The following is a 21,091-nucleotide window of genomic DNA, read 5'->3' on the forward strand; positions in this document are numbered from 1 at the left end:
GCGAAGTGGCATGTCTGTTGAGAATGTATCTTGTTCTTTGATTCCCATCTGATGACACCTTTGCCCTAAGTTTCAGGAAGCTGATGTTGATGTGGCAGAACTCAATGAAGCTCTCGTGCTTATAAAGGTAATTTACACAGCGTAAGCCTATGAGGAACTAGATGATCTGTAGGATCCCTTCCAGTGCAAACCATCTAGGAGTCTATATATTTTGCATTAATTCTGTTATTTTAAATCAGATTCGCAGCCATTTTTCTCAGTCAAATGACTTACCAGGCCATTTTGTTCTTCCTATAATGTTTGTTAAAGGCAATTTTGTTCACTAATTCTGTGATTTCTGCGAGCAGACCATAAGCAGGGAAGTTCTAATGTGGGACACAGCAATGCTTAGCAACTTCTCTCTGTTTATTGAAACAGAAAACCAAAAATACTCAGAAAATTTGCAGCAAGTTTCCACTGAGTGACTTACATTTTATTTTCTTGAGGAAGTGTTTACTGTAAATATAATCTTTTTCTGCAACAGAAATGCAAATGATAATTATGTAAGGATAATGAAAAAAAGAAAGAAAAAAACCCACCGAAAAACCCTCGATGAAAATTAAAACCCCAGCATTAATAACAGAAGTAACGTAGACTTGAGAATAATAATTCAGATTTTATACATTCACTGAAGCAGGATTATTAATTATAGAAAAGGCAAATGTATTAACAAGTGTGTATTTTCATTGGATAGACAGGAGTGATTGCTTCTGAATGGCTGATGTGCTTTAACTGGTGCCTGGTAATCAAAAGATTACATTGCTTAATACAACCCCGACACTTTCTAGTCTGCCTCCTTCCTATTTTTGTGTGCTCAAAATTTATAAAGTTCTGCTGACTGTCTTCTTGGTTTACCACAAGTATATCCCAGTGTTGCATTTAGTCAGGCACAAATAGGTCCAAACCTTTTGCAAATGTTTGTTCTGGTAATTTTTTTTTTAACTTGCTCCAGGATCGAAAGCAGCAGAAGAATGGGGACCCTCTGATTTTGGAAAAACCAGAAGATGAGATCCATAAAGATTCAGAACACTCCATAAGGGAGCTGCAATTAACACATGCAGAAACAGTGCAAGAACTTGAGAAGACAAGGAATATGTTAATTATGCAGCACAAAATTAGCAAAGATTACCAGGTACTAAACTCTTTTTACAGTGGAAAATAACCTGATACTAGGGTTTTAACATTTGTAGCTTTGGCACCTGCAATAATCAAGACTTGCAAATTCAGCAAGCAACAAAGGCAGCCTGTGCATAGGGAACTGAACACAAAATTTGGTGGTGTTGAAAGTATTGTTTGAAAAAAACCTGAGGTCCCAACGAATATAATTGTAGTCTTTTAACTCATCCTGATCAGAGCCCTCAAGCTGTGCTTCCTTGGCATTATCTCTGAGCCCTTATCAGCTCTTCAGGTAAGACAGTAACTGTGCTTATCTGATAAGCTTCCCTTTCTGCTTTCACTCTCTTCTGCTGGATTATTGCTGATCATATTTTGACTTCTCATTCGATTAAGTTTAAAATAACAGACTTATTAAAGAAACTGTTAGGAACATTGTCCTGAAAGAACAGCTACTCTGTTTTTCTGAATAATGTGTTTAGGTTTTGCTGAAATTAGAACTGATTGCTGCATTGATGTATTAAAAACTGCTGCATTTTTGGGTGCTGTAAATGTTTTTACCTCAAATCTAACTCTTTTAATTTGTTGCCAGAAGCATTTGCAATATCAGTGCAGACAAGCCTCAAAAGTCATTTTTACGTGAATTTTTTTTCAGACTGAAGTAGAAACAATGACTAAAAAGATGGAAAGGATACAGAAAGACTACGAGTTCAAGCTGGAACAGGATGCCCACCTTCTTGATATCAGAGCTGCACGGATTAGAAAACTAGAAGGTATCTTTATTGGACTCAGTGATCCTGATGAGTCCTTTCCAACCCAGCACATTATATGATTCCTCTCTAATTTTTTTTTTTTATATTTTATCTCTTGTAAATTACTGTTGTAAATCTGTTCTTCACTCGAAACACTTTTCCATTCCTAAAACTGGTAGAAAGGTTAGTTCTTTCATGGAAAATTATTTTGTTGACTTCAATGACAGTTACTAATCAAACAAAATCCAACAAAGCAGATTGTGCTGCAGCTATTGCTGAATAAGAATAAAATTACCAAACTTGATTTTTTTAAGTAAATCATATGTTTATGGTCAGCCTTTTGTTTTGCAGTCCTGTCATTACAGAATCACCTCCTGTTGCTAAAAACCCTGAAGTCATGTTATAATATACTGACATATTATTTCAACAGGATGAATTTCAAATAGTTTTTTAATGACTTCACTGTGTAAAAGGTGCATAAGAAACCTGAAATAGAAAATCTTACAAAGCCTGATGTTGTAACAATTCTCATGTTTTGTCTTCCAAGTTGCATCATGGTTTATGTCCTGGGTCTGTAAGCACGTATTTTGATTTCACAGAATCACAGAATCTTAGAACAGCTTGGTTTGGGACTGATTTTGAACACCTCCCACTGGCCCAGGCTGCTCAGAGCCCTCTCTGGCCTTTGTTAGCCACATGTTAACCACTGACCACCCAAAGCTGGGCAACAGGGAAAGGGTTTTGCTGAGAGTCCTACCCACAGATGTTAAAAGTCAGATGCATTGTTTCTTTCCCTACAAAAACATGCATCTTAAATCTCTGGTACATTTGCACAGTGATACTTATTTTGAACAGTGCATCAAACTTCTGAATTCTTGCTTTTTAACTCCTTTGTAACCTGATAATAACTGTTAGGGGCCTGTTTTTATGGTTACTGAAGCAGGGCCACTGAGAAATCCTCTTGATTGTTGTCAGTGTTCTCAGTGAGAATGTATGATTTAAAGTGTGATTTCTTCTTTTTGGTAGTGCCTTTAAGAAAGTAACATTGTTCATAGAATCGAGTTAGGCTTTTATCCTTTCTACTCAACCATTAATTATATTTGATTTTTAAAAAGACAGTCGTATTATAGCTCTGTTTTATCTGTTGCAGCCCAACTAAGAGATATCGTCTACGATGCAAAATCCCCTAAGTCCAGACCAGAAATATCCCCAGGTGATCCCATGGATGGATTTGTTGAAACTATTCATTTAGAGAAAGGAGAGAACCTTTTTGAAATTCACATCAGCAAAGCGATCTTCTCTCCCGAAGCCATGCACGCTTTCGGTGACCAGGAACCTGCAACTTTCTGTACTTATGCCTTCTATGACTTTGAACTTCAGATAAGCCCAGTAGTCCGTGGAGGTGCCCCATGCTATGACTTCACCTCCCAGTACCTGGTGCAGGCTGACGACACCTTCTGCCACTACATCCAGCAGAGCAGCGTCACCCTGGAGCTGCACCGCGCCTACGGCGTCGAGTACCAAACCCTGGCCGCCTGCCACCTCAGCTTCAGGGGCATCCTGGAGGACAACGGCAGGATCCACAGCACAGCAAACTTAGCTGGTAATTCAAATGGCACAGAGTGCTCTGTCTGATACCCTGCTGTAAGTGGAAGCCGTGTGTATTTGGGCAAAAACTGAATTTGCCTATTACTGGTTCAAAAGGAGAAAAACCCAAGGTTTCTACAGAGGGCTGCTTTCCACAGAGGGCTGCTTTCCACAGAGGGCTGCTTTCTACAGAGGGCTGCTTTCTGCAGAGGGCTGCTTTCTACAGAGGGCTGCTTTCTGCAGAGGGCTGCTTTCTGTGGGATGTGCAGCAGGTTCTGGTGGCTCTACCAGCTGTGGTGGGAAAGCTTGGCCAGGTGCAGCTTTGCTCGTAATGGCTTAGGGTAAAAGGGGGGAAAAAAACCGAACTGGGAGGGACCCCCACTTCACCCATATCAAATATCAGGGCTTTCTATCTGGCCCAAATGTCAGCAATATATCCTCTTACTCCTTATCAATAAATAAAGGAAGAAACGGTGTAATTTAAACTGGGAGGACAAAGGTCTTCATATAATAGTTGCAAAGCATCAAAAAGGTGCAAACTATGGAGATTATGGTTAATAATATTTCATATATTATATGAATAATCTGTGGGGATGTTGGTTTACATTTTGTGCATTATTTTAAAATTGTGCATAATTTAAAAATAATTCTAAGGTATCCTGGACAAGACACTCTTAAGAAGTATTGAATGTTCTGTGCTGCTTGCTTTTACTTTCAAAAATGTCAGATCAGCATATTCAGTGAGCTCTAACTGCCCACTTTTGTAAAGAATCTGGTTTAATAAGCCCTTATAAAGTGATACTTTTGCCAGTAATTTAAATTACATACCACTTTTTGGGACACTTCCAACTGTTGACATACAAAACTGTCCTAAGCTTTATTTGCTTTGAAGAGATTAAAATAATGAACTTGACTTGAACTCACTCTACACCTTGCACAATAAGTATTGCAGATTACAGTATGAAAAAGTCATATTTTGAATTTTGGATCATACATGTGGAGCCAGAGGAGTTGTTTCTGTTTCTAACATGAGCTACAGATCTCTTGTTACAAACACTGTCATAATGCACAGGCACAAGTCAGCTAATCTCTAATTTGTGGGGCTTCCTAGCTTTTTACTGAAGGGCTTTATTTTTGAAATGAAAATTAATGCAATCCCTTATTTATTCCTTAGGAAAAACAGGACATGTTCAAAATTACGGTACCATAGAATACTGGGTCAGGTTACAAGTTCCTATGGATCAAGCCATTATTCCCTACAAACAGACATCCAGTTTTAGGGAACATGAACAGCCATCCCAGGTATGTTTGGGTCTCTGCTTCACAGAGAGAATTACTTCATGGAGAAGAGAAGCTTCAGGGTGGCCTAATTTTCTTTTTCAGTTCACATAGTTTAATTCAAGTCTTGATGTGTTGAAAGTTAACGGAGTTAAAGATTCTTGAACTGGAAAACAGCAGTTGAATGACAGGTTTTTCATATAAAGAGTTCAAGAACCAGTTGAATTATACCTTTCCCAAAGAGGCAAAGTCTTAAATTCAGTTATTTATTTTTACTGAAATTGTCATCAGAACATTTGAAAGTATTATATTTAATTTTTTTAAGCCATGACAGATTTTGTGACCATGTTATTCTAGTACAATATTCATGAATGTTAAACCAACTAGGTGTCAGATCACTAGAATGGGTTGTTCAGAAAAGTCTCTGAGAAAATACTCAGAAATGTTTGAGTATTATGATATTACTTCACTTTGGGTTTTTTATTGGGTTTTTTACTGGATATTGAAGAGAATTTTGGTAATATAATGCACAGTACAATCAAGTTAAAATAAGAGTCACAGAAAAAGAAGGGACTTCCAAACATAACAGTTGATTAAGAAATAAAAGCTATCAGGTGGAAATGTATTAACTAGAGTTTTTAATGGGCTTTTTTTAATCTAAGCTGTTTAAATTACTCTAGGTCTGGAGTAACTTTAATGTTTTATATTATTTTATAATGTAAGTTTATATTACATGAAAATCTCAATGGGTTCCATGATGTAACCTGAGAAGTGTGTCGTGTGTGAGTTCTGCTAAATCATCTCATCCATTTAGAATTGAATTTAGTGCCATCAGACTTGGCTTTGAGCCAAATCAGGGGCTCTCCTAATTACTGTAATATCAGATGGTCAGACTGTGGCAATAAATGCTCTTCCTGTCTTTGTTTGGTGACAGAAACCACCCCCCAGCCGGAGGCAGCGAGCAGCACAGGCAGACAGGAGGGTCTCTTTTCTGGATCTCAGTGCAATACAGGGAGCAGTAAGTTCTAATTATTCTTGTCACACATGCTGAAGCATGAAAGGCTACTTATGGCTCAGTATGGACAGTGTGTAGAACTAATAATCAAGAACACTTGATTATTTTACCAGCACAGTCCTGGCATGTCCCAGGCATTGAGTGACAGCACAGTACTGCACACAGGGGGGGAACACAGTGCAGGGATATTTGTGTGACACCCTCCCAAGTGCTTGATGTGCTCCACACTGCACAAGCTTCACCTTGCACAGGCTTAGGGCAAATTCTCTCAGGACCAATCCAGTCCCTCTGCACTGTGGTTCTCAGCTCTCTGCATTATTAAAGTGTCTCTGTACAGTGCACCCCTTGCACCAGCACAGAAATGGCTCTGGAGAAAGCAAGCATGATCCAAACAGCTCCTGGGTGTTGTGCCAGTGAGATGCAACAGGACACAGTTCAGAGTCACCCTTTGAATGAGATTTATCAGCTGAGATTGCACACGCTGGGAAAACAATTACACTGCTAAATGTGGGATACACTGTCATCTGCACATCCTGCCAGAGTCTGGGAGAGTCTGTGTGGAACTAACTCAAACATCTCTGCTGCATACTGTAAATTTTCATTTGATCTGAAATAATTTGTCTTCAGAGAACTAAGAATAGGCTGTCTTTAATCCTTTAATTAAATCCAGTAAGTAAAGGAAAGTTTTTCAACAGGTAATTTTAAAAGGTTATGAGTATTAATATTACATAATAATAATAATAATAATAATAATAATAATAATAATAATAATAATAATAATGTGTTGCATTAATTAAAAGCCAGCTGTTTCCTGCATTCATAAGCAATACAGTTGTTTAAAGGCTGTGGATAATGAATGTGGGCCACAACTGTTCAAGTTTTGAACTTGAGTAGCTTTTACTGTTCAAGGAATGTTATACAGCCTGTAAGTGTATTTTTTTCTACAGCGTGTGGTGCAGGAGGTTAAACAGCCATCAGAGGATCAGGGGAAGGAGGTGGCTGAAGAAATTCAGCAGGGGAAAGAAGAGCTCTCACATCTCTCTGAGCAGCAGTTACCTGAGCAAACATCAGTTCCTTCTGCAGATGAGACAGAAGTCATTGAAGAACTGGAACCAGAAGGTAGAATTCATTTTTGTTAGTAAGTAGCTGTATTTCAGAAATCTGTGGCTCTTTCCATTTTCATGAGCATTTCTTACTAGCAGTGGGAGCTGCCTCATGATGAGAAACTGAGATTCTGGGGTGCTTTACAAGCTGGAGCTGGGTGGTGGATGATCTTCCCAAGTGGAAACTGGATTGTAGTTGATTGCAAAAATCTGGTATCTTACCTAGATTCATAAAATATTAAAGGATATTTATATTCTCTCTTAGAAATAGGCTGTTCTAAAGACTGTTTTAATGAATATGCTCCTTTTGGGTGCAGGTAACAGCCAGTGCTGGTGTCAGAAATCCTTTCAGACAGTGAGAGGAGTGGTATCCCTTATCACATCTGTGACTTAAAGGTGTTAGAGGCAGATTTATTTAAAGATTATATAAGCTATAAAGATTTATTTAAGATTATATAATTTATTTAAGATTTTTTTAAAGATTATGTAATCCTCTTCCACCTCTGAGCTTAAACTGTTTAGTACTGAAATAAACCAAGTCCACATTACCAAATTAAAAGTAAAAGCACAAGCAGAATGCTAAAATTTTGTGTTTAATTGTTTTCAGCTTCTGCATAAGAATTCCTTAGAAAGACTGGAAAAACGTGATGTTGTCTTTATTATAAGTCATTTGCTTCAGAGAAAAAAAAAACCCTGAATGCTCTAGAAAATAATCCATCTGCATACAGAATTACCTTTTTATTAAAAAAAAAAAGGTGCATTCTTCTTTTACATGTGCATGGTTTTAAAGGAAGTCAGAGGAAATCCACAAATTCAGGCCATATTCTTATATAAAGCTAACAGTTGTTCATCCTCAGTTCATCACAGGACTTATGTCATTCTATTTGCCACCTTTCATCTGGGAAATATTACTATTTTTTTAACAAACCAGGAAAAAAATACAGTTTCTGTGACTCTAAAGGTCATTGATTTGCAGTATTAACCTTCTGCAATGAAGAGAAGATTTACCTGGCACTTATTCTTTATGTATTAGAAAAGGAAATGTATTACTATCAGATTTCTCAGCAAGTCTCAGATTGTCTAAAATAAAGGTTTTAGCTACATTGATTTTTTTTTTCAGATCAAGATGATAGACAAGAGGATGATGCTGTTGAATCAATAAAAACTGACAGTGATGACTGTATTATTTCAAGTCCAGTATCCACAAATATTAAACAGCTGAATCAGAGTATCTATGGCAATTTGGTAAGACTGAGAAAAATAGTTCAAGCCTAATGTCCTCTAAGAGTAGCTTTGCTCTATCTAACATCAGTTGTCAGTGAAGTTGTACATGCAGAGTATCCAATCTCTTGACTTCTTAAAACCAGCAATTCAGGACAGGAAGTCATAATATACAAAATAGTGACATCTTGCCTTTGTTGGTTAAACCACTCCTTCTTTTGGACCATCTTTTCCTATTATTGTTGTGTTTATTGCCATTTCTTCAGTGAATTGTGACTCCACTTTATAATGCCTCTTAATATTCTTTCCTCCACTACCAGAAGAGGGCTTGGTCTCCTCAGGGGGTTTTAGAACAAACAGACCTTCTTTTAAAGGACCAGGGGTGTAATTTTATATCCAGTCAGTTTTAACCATTTTTAGTGTTCTGCAGTGGGGTATCCTAGAGGTAATTTGATTTTTTTGAAGTGCTCTTTTCAAGGTTCTGTGACATCTTACAAAGTAACTAGCAACAAGAAACACGGATGAGAAATATTGCTCCTTTTTTTATAAGCTGTAAAAGGTACATCTTAAAAGCTGTTACACATCTTCAGCTACACAGATGTGTAGAAATGCTGTCACTTCTATGTTCTTAAGAAAGATACAGGAGGTACTTTTGAAGATTGAATTATTTATATGTAAAACGTTAAAAAATTTTCATCTGTAATTTTGAGAACTAAAAGGACTGCTACTTATCAGTATTAATTCAAACTATAATACAGTTGCTTGGTACTTTTCTAGTCATCCTGTATTTTATTTTATCAAAATTATTTAAGAAATAATGAGAATTTCTGAGACAGTTTTGTGTGTAGGTTCATTTCAGGTTCATCTGTTTCTGCCTTTCTCCACTGGTCTGTTCCTCTGGTAACAAAGGGCCTGTTCATGAAGGGTAGATAAAATAATAAAAGCTATAAAATACTAAGGCAACACATTTGATACAAGTTGGATTTTAAAAGCATGCATTGGTTTGTTTGAATTCTTGAGCTAGTTATAGAATATGGCGTGTCAAAATTGTTACTGAATTTGGGGGGCTTTTTTAAAGATTAAAAATTACTGTCTTTTAAGATAATTACCCTTCTGGTAATCAAATACTGTAAATACATTTTGTGATTTTTAGAAATCATTGTGCTAATTATCCTGTAAATCTGCCAAACTGTTTAAGCCATTTAAGATCACACTGGGGGTTTTTTGCATGTTGCAAATTAGACAGTTCATGGTTATTTCTTACATTAATCACAAGGGATATCTAACAGATTTTCCAGTGCCTGGCTGTACCATTTGCTTCTTCTTGTCTATGATGTAGGATTAATCATGGAATACTTCATTTTGTTTCATTTTATTTACAAATTTGAACATGAAAACCATAATTCAAGTCAAGGACCATCACTGTAATGATCCTTGGCAGTTATTTGACTTACCAGATTTTAGGAGAAGAATTCCTTTAACTCTTCCATCGTTCTGTGCCAATTCCAGTAGTATTGCCAGCTGGATTAGTGGAGACAGAATGGTGTGGAATTTTTTCTGTCATCCTAGTTAAATTTCCATTAATCAACTGAATAGTAAAATAACCTTATTAAAATAATCAGATTTGGGGTTTTAGGTGAAGTGGCTTAAGATACATAATAAAAGGAAATGTTTTGAAAGAAGAGGGTAAAATTCTTCATCAAGTACTGAAAGAACTTGACAGCAATGGAAAGTGTTCTCTATGATGGATATTTTTACAATAGGATATACCTGCTTTTCAGTTTAATTATATAATTTGCTTGGAAAAATGTAAGCTATCTCCATAATAAATAAGAATATTGATTTGCAGTTCTGACAGAGTCTAGAAAGCTAATCTTTTGAATATGGTTTAGTCCTTCAGGTGATTTAAGTGTACAATCAAAAGTTGTCAAAATATTTCAGTATGGGGGAAATATTTCTAATGAAGTTATGAACCTGAAAAGAAAGAAGCAAAAACCATTCTTTGACATTTCTGTACTGTTTGCTCTTTGAAGAATGTCATCTTTGAGTGCTCACCTGGGTATTCCAACTTTGATGCCACAGTGGCTTTTCTGTCTTTGAATTACAGAGTTAACCAGGGCACTGTTTGTGATTCTTTCTCTTGAGTCTGACATTCCCACTTAAATACATCAAACTTATTAAAAGTTATCTGCACACAAGTACTCCAGACTTTGCAGAACAGTATGAAAATTTCATATAAGGAACAGAAAAATGCAGCTTCAGTTAAAGACAATAAAAAAAGACTCTGGTGAAGAACAATTGGGATATTACTTTTATTACCATATTGTTAATTTTAACTTGTAAAGGTACGTTAGATTTACCTGGGAAAGTTCAGTATTTGCCATTCAGTTCCTTGCAAATACATTGTGACTTTACATGCCTAACAATTTGTGACTTGATGGATTTTTATTGAACTGCAGGAGGCACTAACGATTCTCTTTCATCTGGAAAACTTTCGTCCCCAGTATCACTGCAACTGTTTTAAGCAGTTACAAGATCAGTTTGCTGTGTAGCTAAAAATGATGACAGCTGAAATTTCTGCTTCAGACAGCATTTGTACATAAAGATAACCTAATCTCCAGCAGACTGTGGCTATTGCAAAAATATTTTAAACATCAAATAGAAATCAGCATCTCTGGCAACAACAGTCTTCAGTACAAACCCTGGGGCTTTGGAGTCTCCTTGTGTATATGTAAAAATCAGTCAGTCAGCATTAATCAGACAAAATAGCTGATGGTTTACACGTATGAATGTTTGTGGGGTGTTCATTTTGCGTTTTGTTTTTAAACAGGAAGCGGAAAAAATCCGGATTAAAATCACCTCCCTTGGTCTGACTGACTCACGGATCACCTCGGATGAAACAATCCAGCAGCTGTTTGTGGAATGCAGATTAAACGATTTCCTTGCAGAGGAGACCCCCCTGTCACTCCCCAAACCCACGGGTGCTCAGAGGATCCACTACAACTACAGCACTGGTGCGTGGGAGGTTCCTGAGCAGGCTCCTTCCCTTCAGCTGGGGCACATGGGAACGCCTGCAGTAAAGCCTGTCTGGCCACAGCAGTTGGGTTGGTCTGTGTGCCCACTGCATTTGTCTGTTTTCCAAATATTTTGGGAAATATTCATGGTGGTTTTTAAGAAATGAGGTAAAGATGCAATTTTCAAGTACAAAATGAAATACTGAAGTAGGCTCGTGCATGAAATAGTAACATCACAATATATTTAAATATGCTGGTAGCATGTAAATTTTAAAATTAGAGTATGCATAACAAATTTGTATATTCTTTTTAAAAGGGCACGATGAACTAATTTTTCTATTTACATGATGGTACAGCAAAGGAAAACCATTCTGTCTAACCACATACAACTAAAATACAGTTGAAAAGAGAATATGTAACTGGACTTGATCATCACTTGCAAATACAAATAACAACTTTTTAATATGGGAAACTATTCACCCATGTTTAATACTAAGACATTGCTAACTATTTCATAATACTTCATATTTACACTACTGGCATACATAGAACTATTGTAATAATTGATAATTCTCTTGTTAATTATTTTCCCAGCTATTTCTTAGTATTTCAATTATTCATTAACTTTTTCTTTCCTGTTAAAGTCTGTTTCAATTAAGATTCAGTCTGAGTGCTTCATGTTGTCTTGGACTTTTAGGTGACAATATCCTGGAGCAGGTGAATGAGTTTGCTATTTTTGACAAACCACTAATACAGACATTCAAATTAAACATTTTTTTTTTTAAATAATTTTGTAAAAGTGGCTTTGCAGAAGTGGTGTCACAGTCAGATCTTTAAAATTGCTACCATCTACAAACCTGATTTGAGCTGTAACTTGCCAGGGAATTTCCTTACTTAGTAAGTAGGTAGCTCATAAACTGTTGGCTCACCCTGAAGACTGAAATCCCTGCAGGTGCCACATCACCCACTGCTCTGGTGGCATCGCCCACGTGATGACAGGACACAGCTGGGAACTGCTGTGACTCTGAAAAAGAAAGAGTCTTTGTAAGGCTTTAGGAAAGAAAAGCAGGATCACAAAAACTAGTGCTGCAGAGTCTTCCATTGGCTGAGGCTTTGCTTCCACCCAAACCAGTGGGATTTCTGCCATCATACACTAAATAAATCATCAGTTTAAGGGCTCTTTCTCTGAGGTGTAAACTCTTCCAAATGTTCTAGACAGGCAGACATAACTGCAGTAATGTTTTTAAAACCTCATTGAAATAATACCATAAGCCATTAAAAGCTTTTAAATGCTTTTAATTTCTCTTGCTTCAGGAACTCTCATTGCTTGGAATATAAGAAGCTTTGAGAAGGTATAAAAGTTCTTAGGCAATGTTCTGATTCCTGTGTATATTAGCTACAGTCTGAGCATTTTAGTTGTTTAAGTATCAACTCTGCAAAATTAAACTCATGAAATGCAGCAAAACTATGATGAATAGAAAATAAAACTGCAGACTTTTAGGACAATTTACTGCATCTTCCAGTCATGTCTAATTAGATTTGAGTATGCTGAATATTTGAGGTTAATTGAATATTTTCTTAAATAAAAATAAGATTTGCATGGGTAGAAAGAAATTTACTTTGAGCTTAGAAGGAAACTAATAGTCTTTTAGACCTTTGTATGGAGAAAATCAGGGTAAATCCATAAATTATCTAAAAATTACTAATTCCTTTAATAAATAAAACATTTTATATTATCTATATCTGGAACTGCCTGACTGTTTTAAAAAGATCTAAACTGATATGGAATGCTTCACGAGATTCATTGCTTAAACACGTGAAATTCATCAGGATCTAAAAATATATTTTCACCATAGTTCATCTTTTTCCCCGGACTTGAATGGAGTTCTTTGCTGGATGTTTTACTCATTAGCCTGAATTTTTCCATTAGATGAAATGAATTTGAACTCCTTAAGTTTGTAAATAATTTCCATTTAAAACTGTGTTAGATGCAGAAGTAGTGAACTTGGGGAATTCCACTTTGGATGCTTATGGGAAAGGGAAGAGTCTGTTAATAAGGCAGCTCCTCTGAACTTCTCTGTCCATCTGTGCCCCTGCTGCCTCTTGATTTCTTGTGCTGATTTCAGGAGCACTTCTTTTTCTTCATACTGCTGTATTCAATACTCTCTGCTCCTTGGTAAATTGGTACTTTCTGTTTATACAAATAAGTCTGGTTTGGATGGTAGAAGACAGTGTGAAATATGTTAAAGATTTCCCTGAGTGCAGAGGAAAAGGAAACCTTAATGTGACGTGGAGAGTGAAAAAAAACAGTTGTGAGTACAGTGGCAGAGTAAACAGAAGAGAAGGAATAGTAAAAATGTTGGAATTTAAAGACAGATGCATTTCTAGCTCCTCCTCCCCTCAAAAGCCAAAGAAAACTGTTCCAAAGAGCTATGTTTGTTCTTCAGAGGGATATATATTCAGTCAAGTTCTGTCCTAGCAAATTTTTTTCTTAAAAAAAAAAAAGTAATTCCTTTAGCACTTCTTCAGTTTTTGCATCCTGAGTTTTTATAGTATTCCACAGAGTTAATTTGCAAGAAAGAAGGTACCTTCTTAGTCTAAGATGCCCAAAAGAAACGTTTATTTTTCGTCGTTCTTTTCTTCATGCCCTTTCTCCTAAAAGGTTAAAACCAACTGATAACTAATTATATTCATTTTGATTTCCTTTGCAGTGATAAATGTGGATAAGGCACATAATGGTGCAGAAAGAGAGTATCTCAAGTCGATTCTTCTGAAGGCAGATCCACCTGCTGACAGGTAGAGATTAGTGCTGGGAATCTCTTACAGGGCTCATGGTTTGCCTTGTCCTACTCGAGGTAGGACACGAGCATTCACAGTTTGGCTTTGCCAAGACACAGCAAATGTCAGCTCTGCATTCCTGTCCTTTGTCAGTCCCAGTGGTTTTGGCCTCAGCACAAGCCACTAAGTCAGGTCAGCTCTAACAACACAACACAATTATGTGTTTGGTAGAAAAACTCTGTTTGAATGCAACGAGTGTCATTTAAGTTCACGGAAGAAAAGCAAATATTCGGTTTAGTTGTTGGTATAGCCATGTGAATAAGGATTGTACCATGGAGTGATGGGAGGAGGGGAAATGAATCAGTTCTATAAGCCTGAAGATCTGGGGTTACAACCTCTCTGTCCTAAAAGTACTGCTAAATAATCCTAAAGGAGGAGGGAAGAGTTCAAAGAAATGATCTCAGAATATTCTTGCAGTGGGAAATGTTGAATATAATTCACTTTTAAAATAGTGTGGGTTTGCCTCTTTTATGGGTTTTTTATTCGATTTTTAACCTTTTTTGAAGGTAAAATATCTTGTTTGTTTGTTTGTTTGTTTTTGGGGGGGGCTTTTTCGTGTTTAGCCTAAAATTTACAGTGGTCAGTGATCCCCCAGAAGACGAGCAGGACCTTGAGTGTGAGGATATTGGTTTCGCTTATGTCAGTTTGAAAGAGATATTCCAGAAGCAAAGAGATATCATTGAGCAAGACATTGATGGTAAGTCTTAAAGATCTCTTTTTTGTTGACTTTTGTAGCCTAAAAATTGTCCCTTGGATTTCTACTTTTCCTTGCAAGACTTACTGTGCAAGTAATTGTTCGACATTGTTTCAGTCTGAACTGCTTTGATATTAACTCATGGCTTCCACATCTGTTTGCAGAAGTCTGCAAAGGCAGGACCCTCCACCTGGCAGCTTTCATGATACACCTTAAAAAAACCCCCTTGGAACTAAGTGAAAAAGAAAACCACCCCCCCTTCTGTTTTTCCACTGAGTTCATTTGCTTATAATAAACCCAGGTTATTTATCATGCACCATTTGCATCCACGCCGTTGCTGAAGTACTCAAAGCAGGCATCAGAGTTCCAGGAACATGATAAGGAAAATTCTAAGAAGAATCAAATTCCTATACTCTGGAAAAGTAGTGTACAGATTTGGTGCACTTCCTGCTGTCACTGAGCAACGTGAGCTTTTCTGCACCAGTGACTTTTCTCCAAGTACAAAAGCACATCTCCTCCAAAGAGGTGTTTTGTAGTCTCTCACTGGGAGATTATTTTTGTTCTGGATTTTATGGCCATAACTCCCATTGTCATAATTCCCATTTGATGATTGATTAGTGACGTAAATACAGTTTTTGAAAATCACCTTTCACAAAACTCTTAAAACTTCTAATAATCATCTGAGAAGGTTATTAGGACAGAAAAGACTGGGTTTGGTTAATAGTTACTGTTCTGTCAAAAGCTAATCAATACTGTGTAATGACAACCAACTGCTTCAATATTGTGAGGAACATTTCTTCCTCTAATCATCAGATATTTGAACAAATTTTTACTTTATGTGAATTTTATCTATGAAAGTGATAATAAGGACTAGAAATACTTTTTCTCCTTTTTCCATCCACACTTCTCCTCTTCCCTGCATATGCCATCCAGTTTTTTGGGGGTCTTATTGCATCCATAACATATAACATTGCATATTTTCTGAAAATGTAGATCTTCCAGAGAATTGAAATTAATTTTACATTAATATATGTCAGATCATGGCAAAAGAATATATCAGTATATTTTCTTGAACAAAGTCATTCTAAAAGGATCTGGTTTTAAGTCTGGATGCAGACTTCTGTTAAATTTAAGGGCACAATAAATATAATTCCTAAGTAATATTGTACACATTCTCTGAGGGAGATAATGGTTTAAGGAAAAACAATAAACATAGACACAGGGACATTCATAGGACACTACTATGAATATAGTCATTCCTAAGTCAGATAACATTCCTTCATTCTCTTTGAGGACTGCAAGCATATATGTTTTTCATCTCTTGTCCTTTCACTGCTGATTGTGTAGAAGTGTCCTACCTGAGATTTGAAGCAATTAAGTGAATGGCTAAGCAAGAGGATGGGTGAAGAAGTGTAGCCAAAACATCTGACAATATGTCTCAGAGATAATATGACAGCACTAAAACTGAGAAAACAGAATTAATCATATCTTCTGACATAATTAATTACAGTTATCCTGCTGTTCTTGTAAGTAAAAAGAATACTGTTCCCTCAAGTCTGCTCCTGAAGTTCACTGAGTGATTTGTCCAAGGATGTACAAAATGGCTCAGATCTCCAAGAACAGCATCAAATCTGTCCTGTAATAACTCTTTCAGTGACATAAACGATGGAAGGTTTATCCTGGGTTTTTCCTTCTGTCCCAGCAGCCTGGAAGCTGTACCATGCAGCATCACTGCATGTCCTGAGTGCTTATCCCAGTGGATGGAGTTCATACATAACCTTGCCCTCAGTCAGCTGTATAATTGGCTCTGAAAAGATGTGCTGTCAGGATGATTTGGTTTTACTCCAATTCCTCCTGGAGTCACCTCCAGGAGGTGCCAAGGCTGCCTCACTGCTTTCTAGGTAGGACTGGTGTGGAGGATGAGGCCTGAGCACGTTTTGTCTCAAGCATTCTGACTGTTCAGACAGGAAAGGTGATGGAAGGAGAGGGTCCTGCAGCCGTGGGGCAGTGTGTGCTGAGCCAGTTCCCTGCCCTGCTTGGCACTCGTGGTCAGTCCCCCCCAGCTCACTGCCCACAGGGCTCAAAGGGGCTGTGCACGTGCAGCAAAATGGCACAAAAAATCTAGTTTACAGAAGGGGCTGCAGCAGATTAACTATAAAAGGAAGGGGATTGGGCCCCCTTGCTCTCTTTTTTTCTCTCTTTTGCTCTGGACCATCCCCACAGCAGGACCAGTGTGGGATCTAAGGATTGCTGACATTCTTTGTTTTCTCCCTCTCTCTTTTCTGTCTTGTTTTCTCTCCCCCCTTGCTTTGGCAAAGAACAGCTATCATTATTCTATCCCAGCTCCATTTGCTGTGGGAGTGGGGAGCTTGTGAAGTGTGTGCTTGTGAGCCAGCCCCTCTCTGTAGTGGTGTTGTGGCCTGTCAGGCAGCACACCTTTGGCTGTGTGCTGTGTGCTGTGGGTTGTGTGCTGTGGGTTGTGTGCTGTGTGCTGTGGGCTGTGTGCTGTGGGTTGTGTGCTGTGGGTTGTGTGCTGTAGGTTGTGTGCTGTGTGCTGTGTGCTGTGGGTTGTGGGCTGTGTGCTGTGGGTTGTGTGCTGTGGGTTGTGTGCTGTGGGTTGTGTGCTGTGGGCTGTGGGCTGTGGGTTGTGTGCTGTGTGCTGTGGGTTGTGTGCTGTGTGCTGTGGGCTGTGGGTTGTGGGCTGTGTGCTGTGGGCTGTGTGCTGTGGGTTATGTGCTGTGTGCTGTGGGTTGTGTGCTGTGTGCTGTGGGTTGTGTGCTGTGTGCTGTGGGCTGTGTGCTGTGTGCTGTGTGCTGTGGGTTGTGTGCTGTGTGCTGTGGGTTGTGTGCTGTGGGCTGTGTGCTGTGTGCTGTGTGCTGTGGGTTGTGTGCTGTGGGCTGTGGGTTGTGGGCTGTGTGCTGTGGGCTGTGTGCTGTGGGCTGTGTGCTGTGGGTTGTGTGCTGTGTGCTGTGGGTTGTGTGCTGTGGGTTGTGTGCTGTGTGCTGTGGGTTGTGTGCTGTGTGCTGTGGGTTGNTGTGGGTTGTGTGCTGTGGGTTGTGTGCTGTGTGCTGTGGGTTGTGTGCTGTGTGCTGTGGGTTGTGTGCTGTGTGCTGTGGGTTGTGTGCTGTGTACTGTGGGTTGTGTGCTGTGGGTTGTGTGCTGTGGGTTGTGGGCTGTGGGTTGTGTGCCAGCACCTTTGAGCAGTTGGTTGTGGGAGGGGAGAACTTGGTGAAGTGCACTGTACGAAATGAAGGACTTGTTGGCCACCACTGTTGTGGAAGTGTATTGTAAGAATTCAGGGGCTTGTTGGCCAACACCTTTTGAGCCTAAACAGTGGGTTGGTTGCCACAGATAAGGCAACAATACAATAAAACATTTAGAGTTCCCTGCCACACGCCCGCTGTCTTTGTTCAGCCTGATGAGAACTCACAGCAAACCTTGTGCCCCAGACTGATGGGTACAACTGGGAAAGAGCCTCACCTCTGACTGAGCATCATGTTTTAATCACAGCAGCAGGGATTCTGGCTCTGGGCTTACCTAGATATTGTAAAATCAAATTTTAAATCATGTTGGTAATTTCTGTAAAATACAGATTTTAACTACTACTTTAAAATGCACGTACACAAAGATGAAGATAGTATACCATCTTTGTCTGCACTTCACTTTTTTACAGCACATAGAAGCTTGGAATTTAAATAATTTTGCATTGCAACAACTGAAAAAACCAATTTACTATTTAAATACTAATAACTGATTTGGACCCATCAGGCACACAGTGTAGCAAATGCATTAAGTGTTAGATTTTTACTTAAAACTATTCCTAACTATGCATATAATGTCTTTAACAGAGTTTGGAACATCTGTATTTACATATTGTGAAAAATCATTATTTTATATAGGCAGTTATTATACCGATAGTTTTTTTATTTCAAAGTTAATTCCAACATTAATACTTTTATTGTTGCACATTCTGGTTCTTGGACTCCTTTGTTTCTAGTAGGCTGAGGAGCTGAATGGGAAGGTTTCTTTATTATTTCTTTCTTTCTTCTCTTCTCTTTTTTCTTTAGCATATGATAGGTGCCTTTTAATCTGTCCAAACACCAAGGAAAATTATTAGAACGGAAGTGAAACCTTCAATTAAATGGCTGCTGATGTTTTCTGCTGTTTCCTTTGCAGTTTTCGACTGCCAGGATGGCGGGGCAGTGATTGGGGAGCTCAGGGTGACAGTGGAGGCCCTGCAGGCCCTGCGCTCGGTCCATGAGGAACTGCAGGAGTGAGTGGGGTGGGAGAGGGACCTTTGCCTGCACGAGTTCCTGCTCCCGGTACAAAGACATGGTGATGGTGCAGCAAAGATGAGATCTCTGTCATTCTTACAGTATATTTAATATACCATTTATATGAAAAGGATGCTCGATGTGCAGGTGTACAATTTTGTATGCTTTTCAGTCTGGTTTCTTATTTTTAAGGTCCTTGCTGAATCACATATCAAGCTTTCAACAGTTGATGGTGTCAAGGTCTAACTCAGTCCTAGCAGTCTGTTTTCAAACCAAACCTGCTTGTAAATGATCAGATACCAGCTGAGGGTACTTTGTCTAAAGAAATAAGTGATGGTGAACCTACAAACAGAAATGCTTGCAGGTTCTTACTCAGAGTAGTTCCATGCCATTCCTCCCTCAGGACAGGGTCCCTGCTGCTGGCAGTGCCTGGGCACTCGGCAGGATCAGCTGCTGTCAGACCGTGGTGCTCAGGGCTGGCTGGGAACCTCCAGAGCTGGAGCCTGCTCAGCTCCTCTGGGCACCAGTGCCTGACTGTCCTCAGAGTGAGAACAAGGAGATGCATTTCTAAACATTACTTCAGTCCAAATCAAAGCCAGGGCTAGATCTAAGCACGTGGAGCAGTTTTTGCACTGAATGTACCATCTAATAACTTAATTATTTTTTTTTAAATTCTGGGGATGGCATAAATATGACCACGTTTGTCATTTGTTTCAGCCATTTAACATTTTGCACAAAACCAAAAATTACAAAGCATTTTAGTGTTGGTTTTCCTGGTTTGCAGTATGCCATCTAATTACCATCGAGTTCTATGAAGCAGTTGATAAAAAACAGGTGTTATTGTTAACAGTGTGGTTGGCTCAGATAATTTTTCTGTATATATTTCAGTGGTAAACAATTTGTTATGGTTTACTGCTGGGTTGTTTGGGGTTTCTTTATATTAGACTTAGATTATTTTAAGACTAAGGAAACAAACCAATAAATCAAACAGATCAGTCTTACACTGAAATTATCTTCCTAAGTTTCATTCATGAATTCTTCACACATTTTAGATTTTCAAAGATTTTCCCTGAGCTGTGAGAAACAGGGATATAAATCTGTAACCTCTGTCCACACCCATTCTGTGTATCAAAATATCTGTTAATTCAGGGGTCCAGCATCAATAGCTGCAAGACAGGCCTTGCACATGATCTAGCAATGATTTGTTTAACATTTTTGTAGATTTGGGAAACAACCTGTTTTCTGTTTAGACAAACTGTCATTCTTGTTGAATGCAAAATTATTTCCTTATGTATTAAAGTCACAAGAACTTGAAAAAATGTTGGGAAAATGTGGTCCTTCTACTACAAAAAAACTCAATTTGAACCTTCTTTTGCTTGAAAGACTGTTATCAACCAGTAGTTATTCTGATTACTGACTCATAAACTTGCTGATAGCCTTTGACTTCAGTTATAATGAACAACAGAAAATGTTTTACCTTATGTACAGGGCAATCTTCCCAGAGAAATTAAAGGTGACACCAATCAGCATCTGACTCCAAACACACAGTACACGAACAGTAAATAAAAATCAGCAAACTTAGTAAAAGAACTTCAGAAAATCTTTACAGGAAATCTTCCTACATTTTGAAAACAGTCCTTAATGTTCTTTGCTCTGCAATAAGCCTTGTAGTATACCAAAATCAGACCCTGGAATCTGGAAACCTGCCACTAGGTTGGTAATGTCAGGGGTATAATTTCTACCCGAGATGGAACACACACAAATGGGTCTGTTTATAACCCAGTATCAGGTGTGGATCACGCATATGGACTCATTTTTCCCAGCAGTCAGACATGTAGGCTGCTGCCCTTGTTTTCTCATTTGTCAAAACAGGGGTACAGGGCCTTTGTGCAGCAGTCAAGGGTGAACCACAGGGATGATTTTTTTTCTTATTAATCTCACAGAGGCCTGCTAAACTGCAGAAATGTTGCTAATAATGTTAACCTCTTCGGTATTTGCGAATTTCGTTTGCACAGTACCCTTAATAAACAGAATATGTACCGTTCACAAACTCTACAAAATGTATGCTTTAGGGATTAAGCATGAAGTTTAGGTTTTTGCTGAGGTCCTTGGATCTTTATGGTGCTGGTTAAGTGTGAAGGGTGCAAGGACTAACTCAACAAC

At 38.4% G+C, this 21,091-nt stretch overlaps 1 protein-coding gene across 1 annotated transcript in view; it reads left to right on the plus strand.

Moving 5' to 3' along the window:
- The window catches only part of LOC108497022 (protein fantom-like), a 39,618-nt gene extending 19,084 nt beyond the window's left edge, over positions 1 to 20,534 (plus strand). Inside the window, exons 9-20 of the mRNA XM_017814308.1 lie at positions 62 to 127; positions 992 to 1,171; positions 1,808 to 1,925; positions 3,055 to 3,507; positions 4,666 to 4,793; positions 5,704 to 5,787; positions 6,732 to 6,903; positions 8,008 to 8,132; positions 10,939 to 11,122; positions 13,834 to 13,918; positions 14,524 to 14,657; positions 18,831 to 20,534. Of these exons, the coding sequence (XP_017669797.1) occupies positions 62 to 127; positions 992 to 1,171; positions 1,808 to 1,925; positions 3,055 to 3,507; positions 4,666 to 4,793; positions 5,704 to 5,787; positions 6,732 to 6,903; positions 8,008 to 8,132; positions 10,939 to 11,122; positions 13,834 to 13,918; positions 14,524 to 14,657; positions 18,831 to 18,931 (1,830 nt within the window). The 3' untranslated portion in view covers positions 18,932 to 20,534. The remainder of the gene's footprint in view (positions 1 to 61; positions 128 to 991; positions 1,172 to 1,807; positions 1,926 to 3,054; positions 3,508 to 4,665; positions 4,794 to 5,703; positions 5,788 to 6,731; positions 6,904 to 8,007; positions 8,133 to 10,938; positions 11,123 to 13,833; positions 13,919 to 14,523; positions 14,658 to 18,830) is intronic.
- The last annotated feature ends 557 nt before the right edge of the window (positions 20,535 to 21,091 follow it).

This window comes from Lepidothrix coronata, unplaced genomic scaffold (assembly GCF_001604755.1).
Source record: "Lepidothrix coronata isolate B3197 unplaced genomic scaffold, Lepidothrix_coronata-1.0 Scaffold2, whole genome shotgun sequence".
NCBI lineage: Eukaryota > Metazoa > Chordata > Aves > Passeriformes > Pipridae > Lepidothrix > Lepidothrix coronata.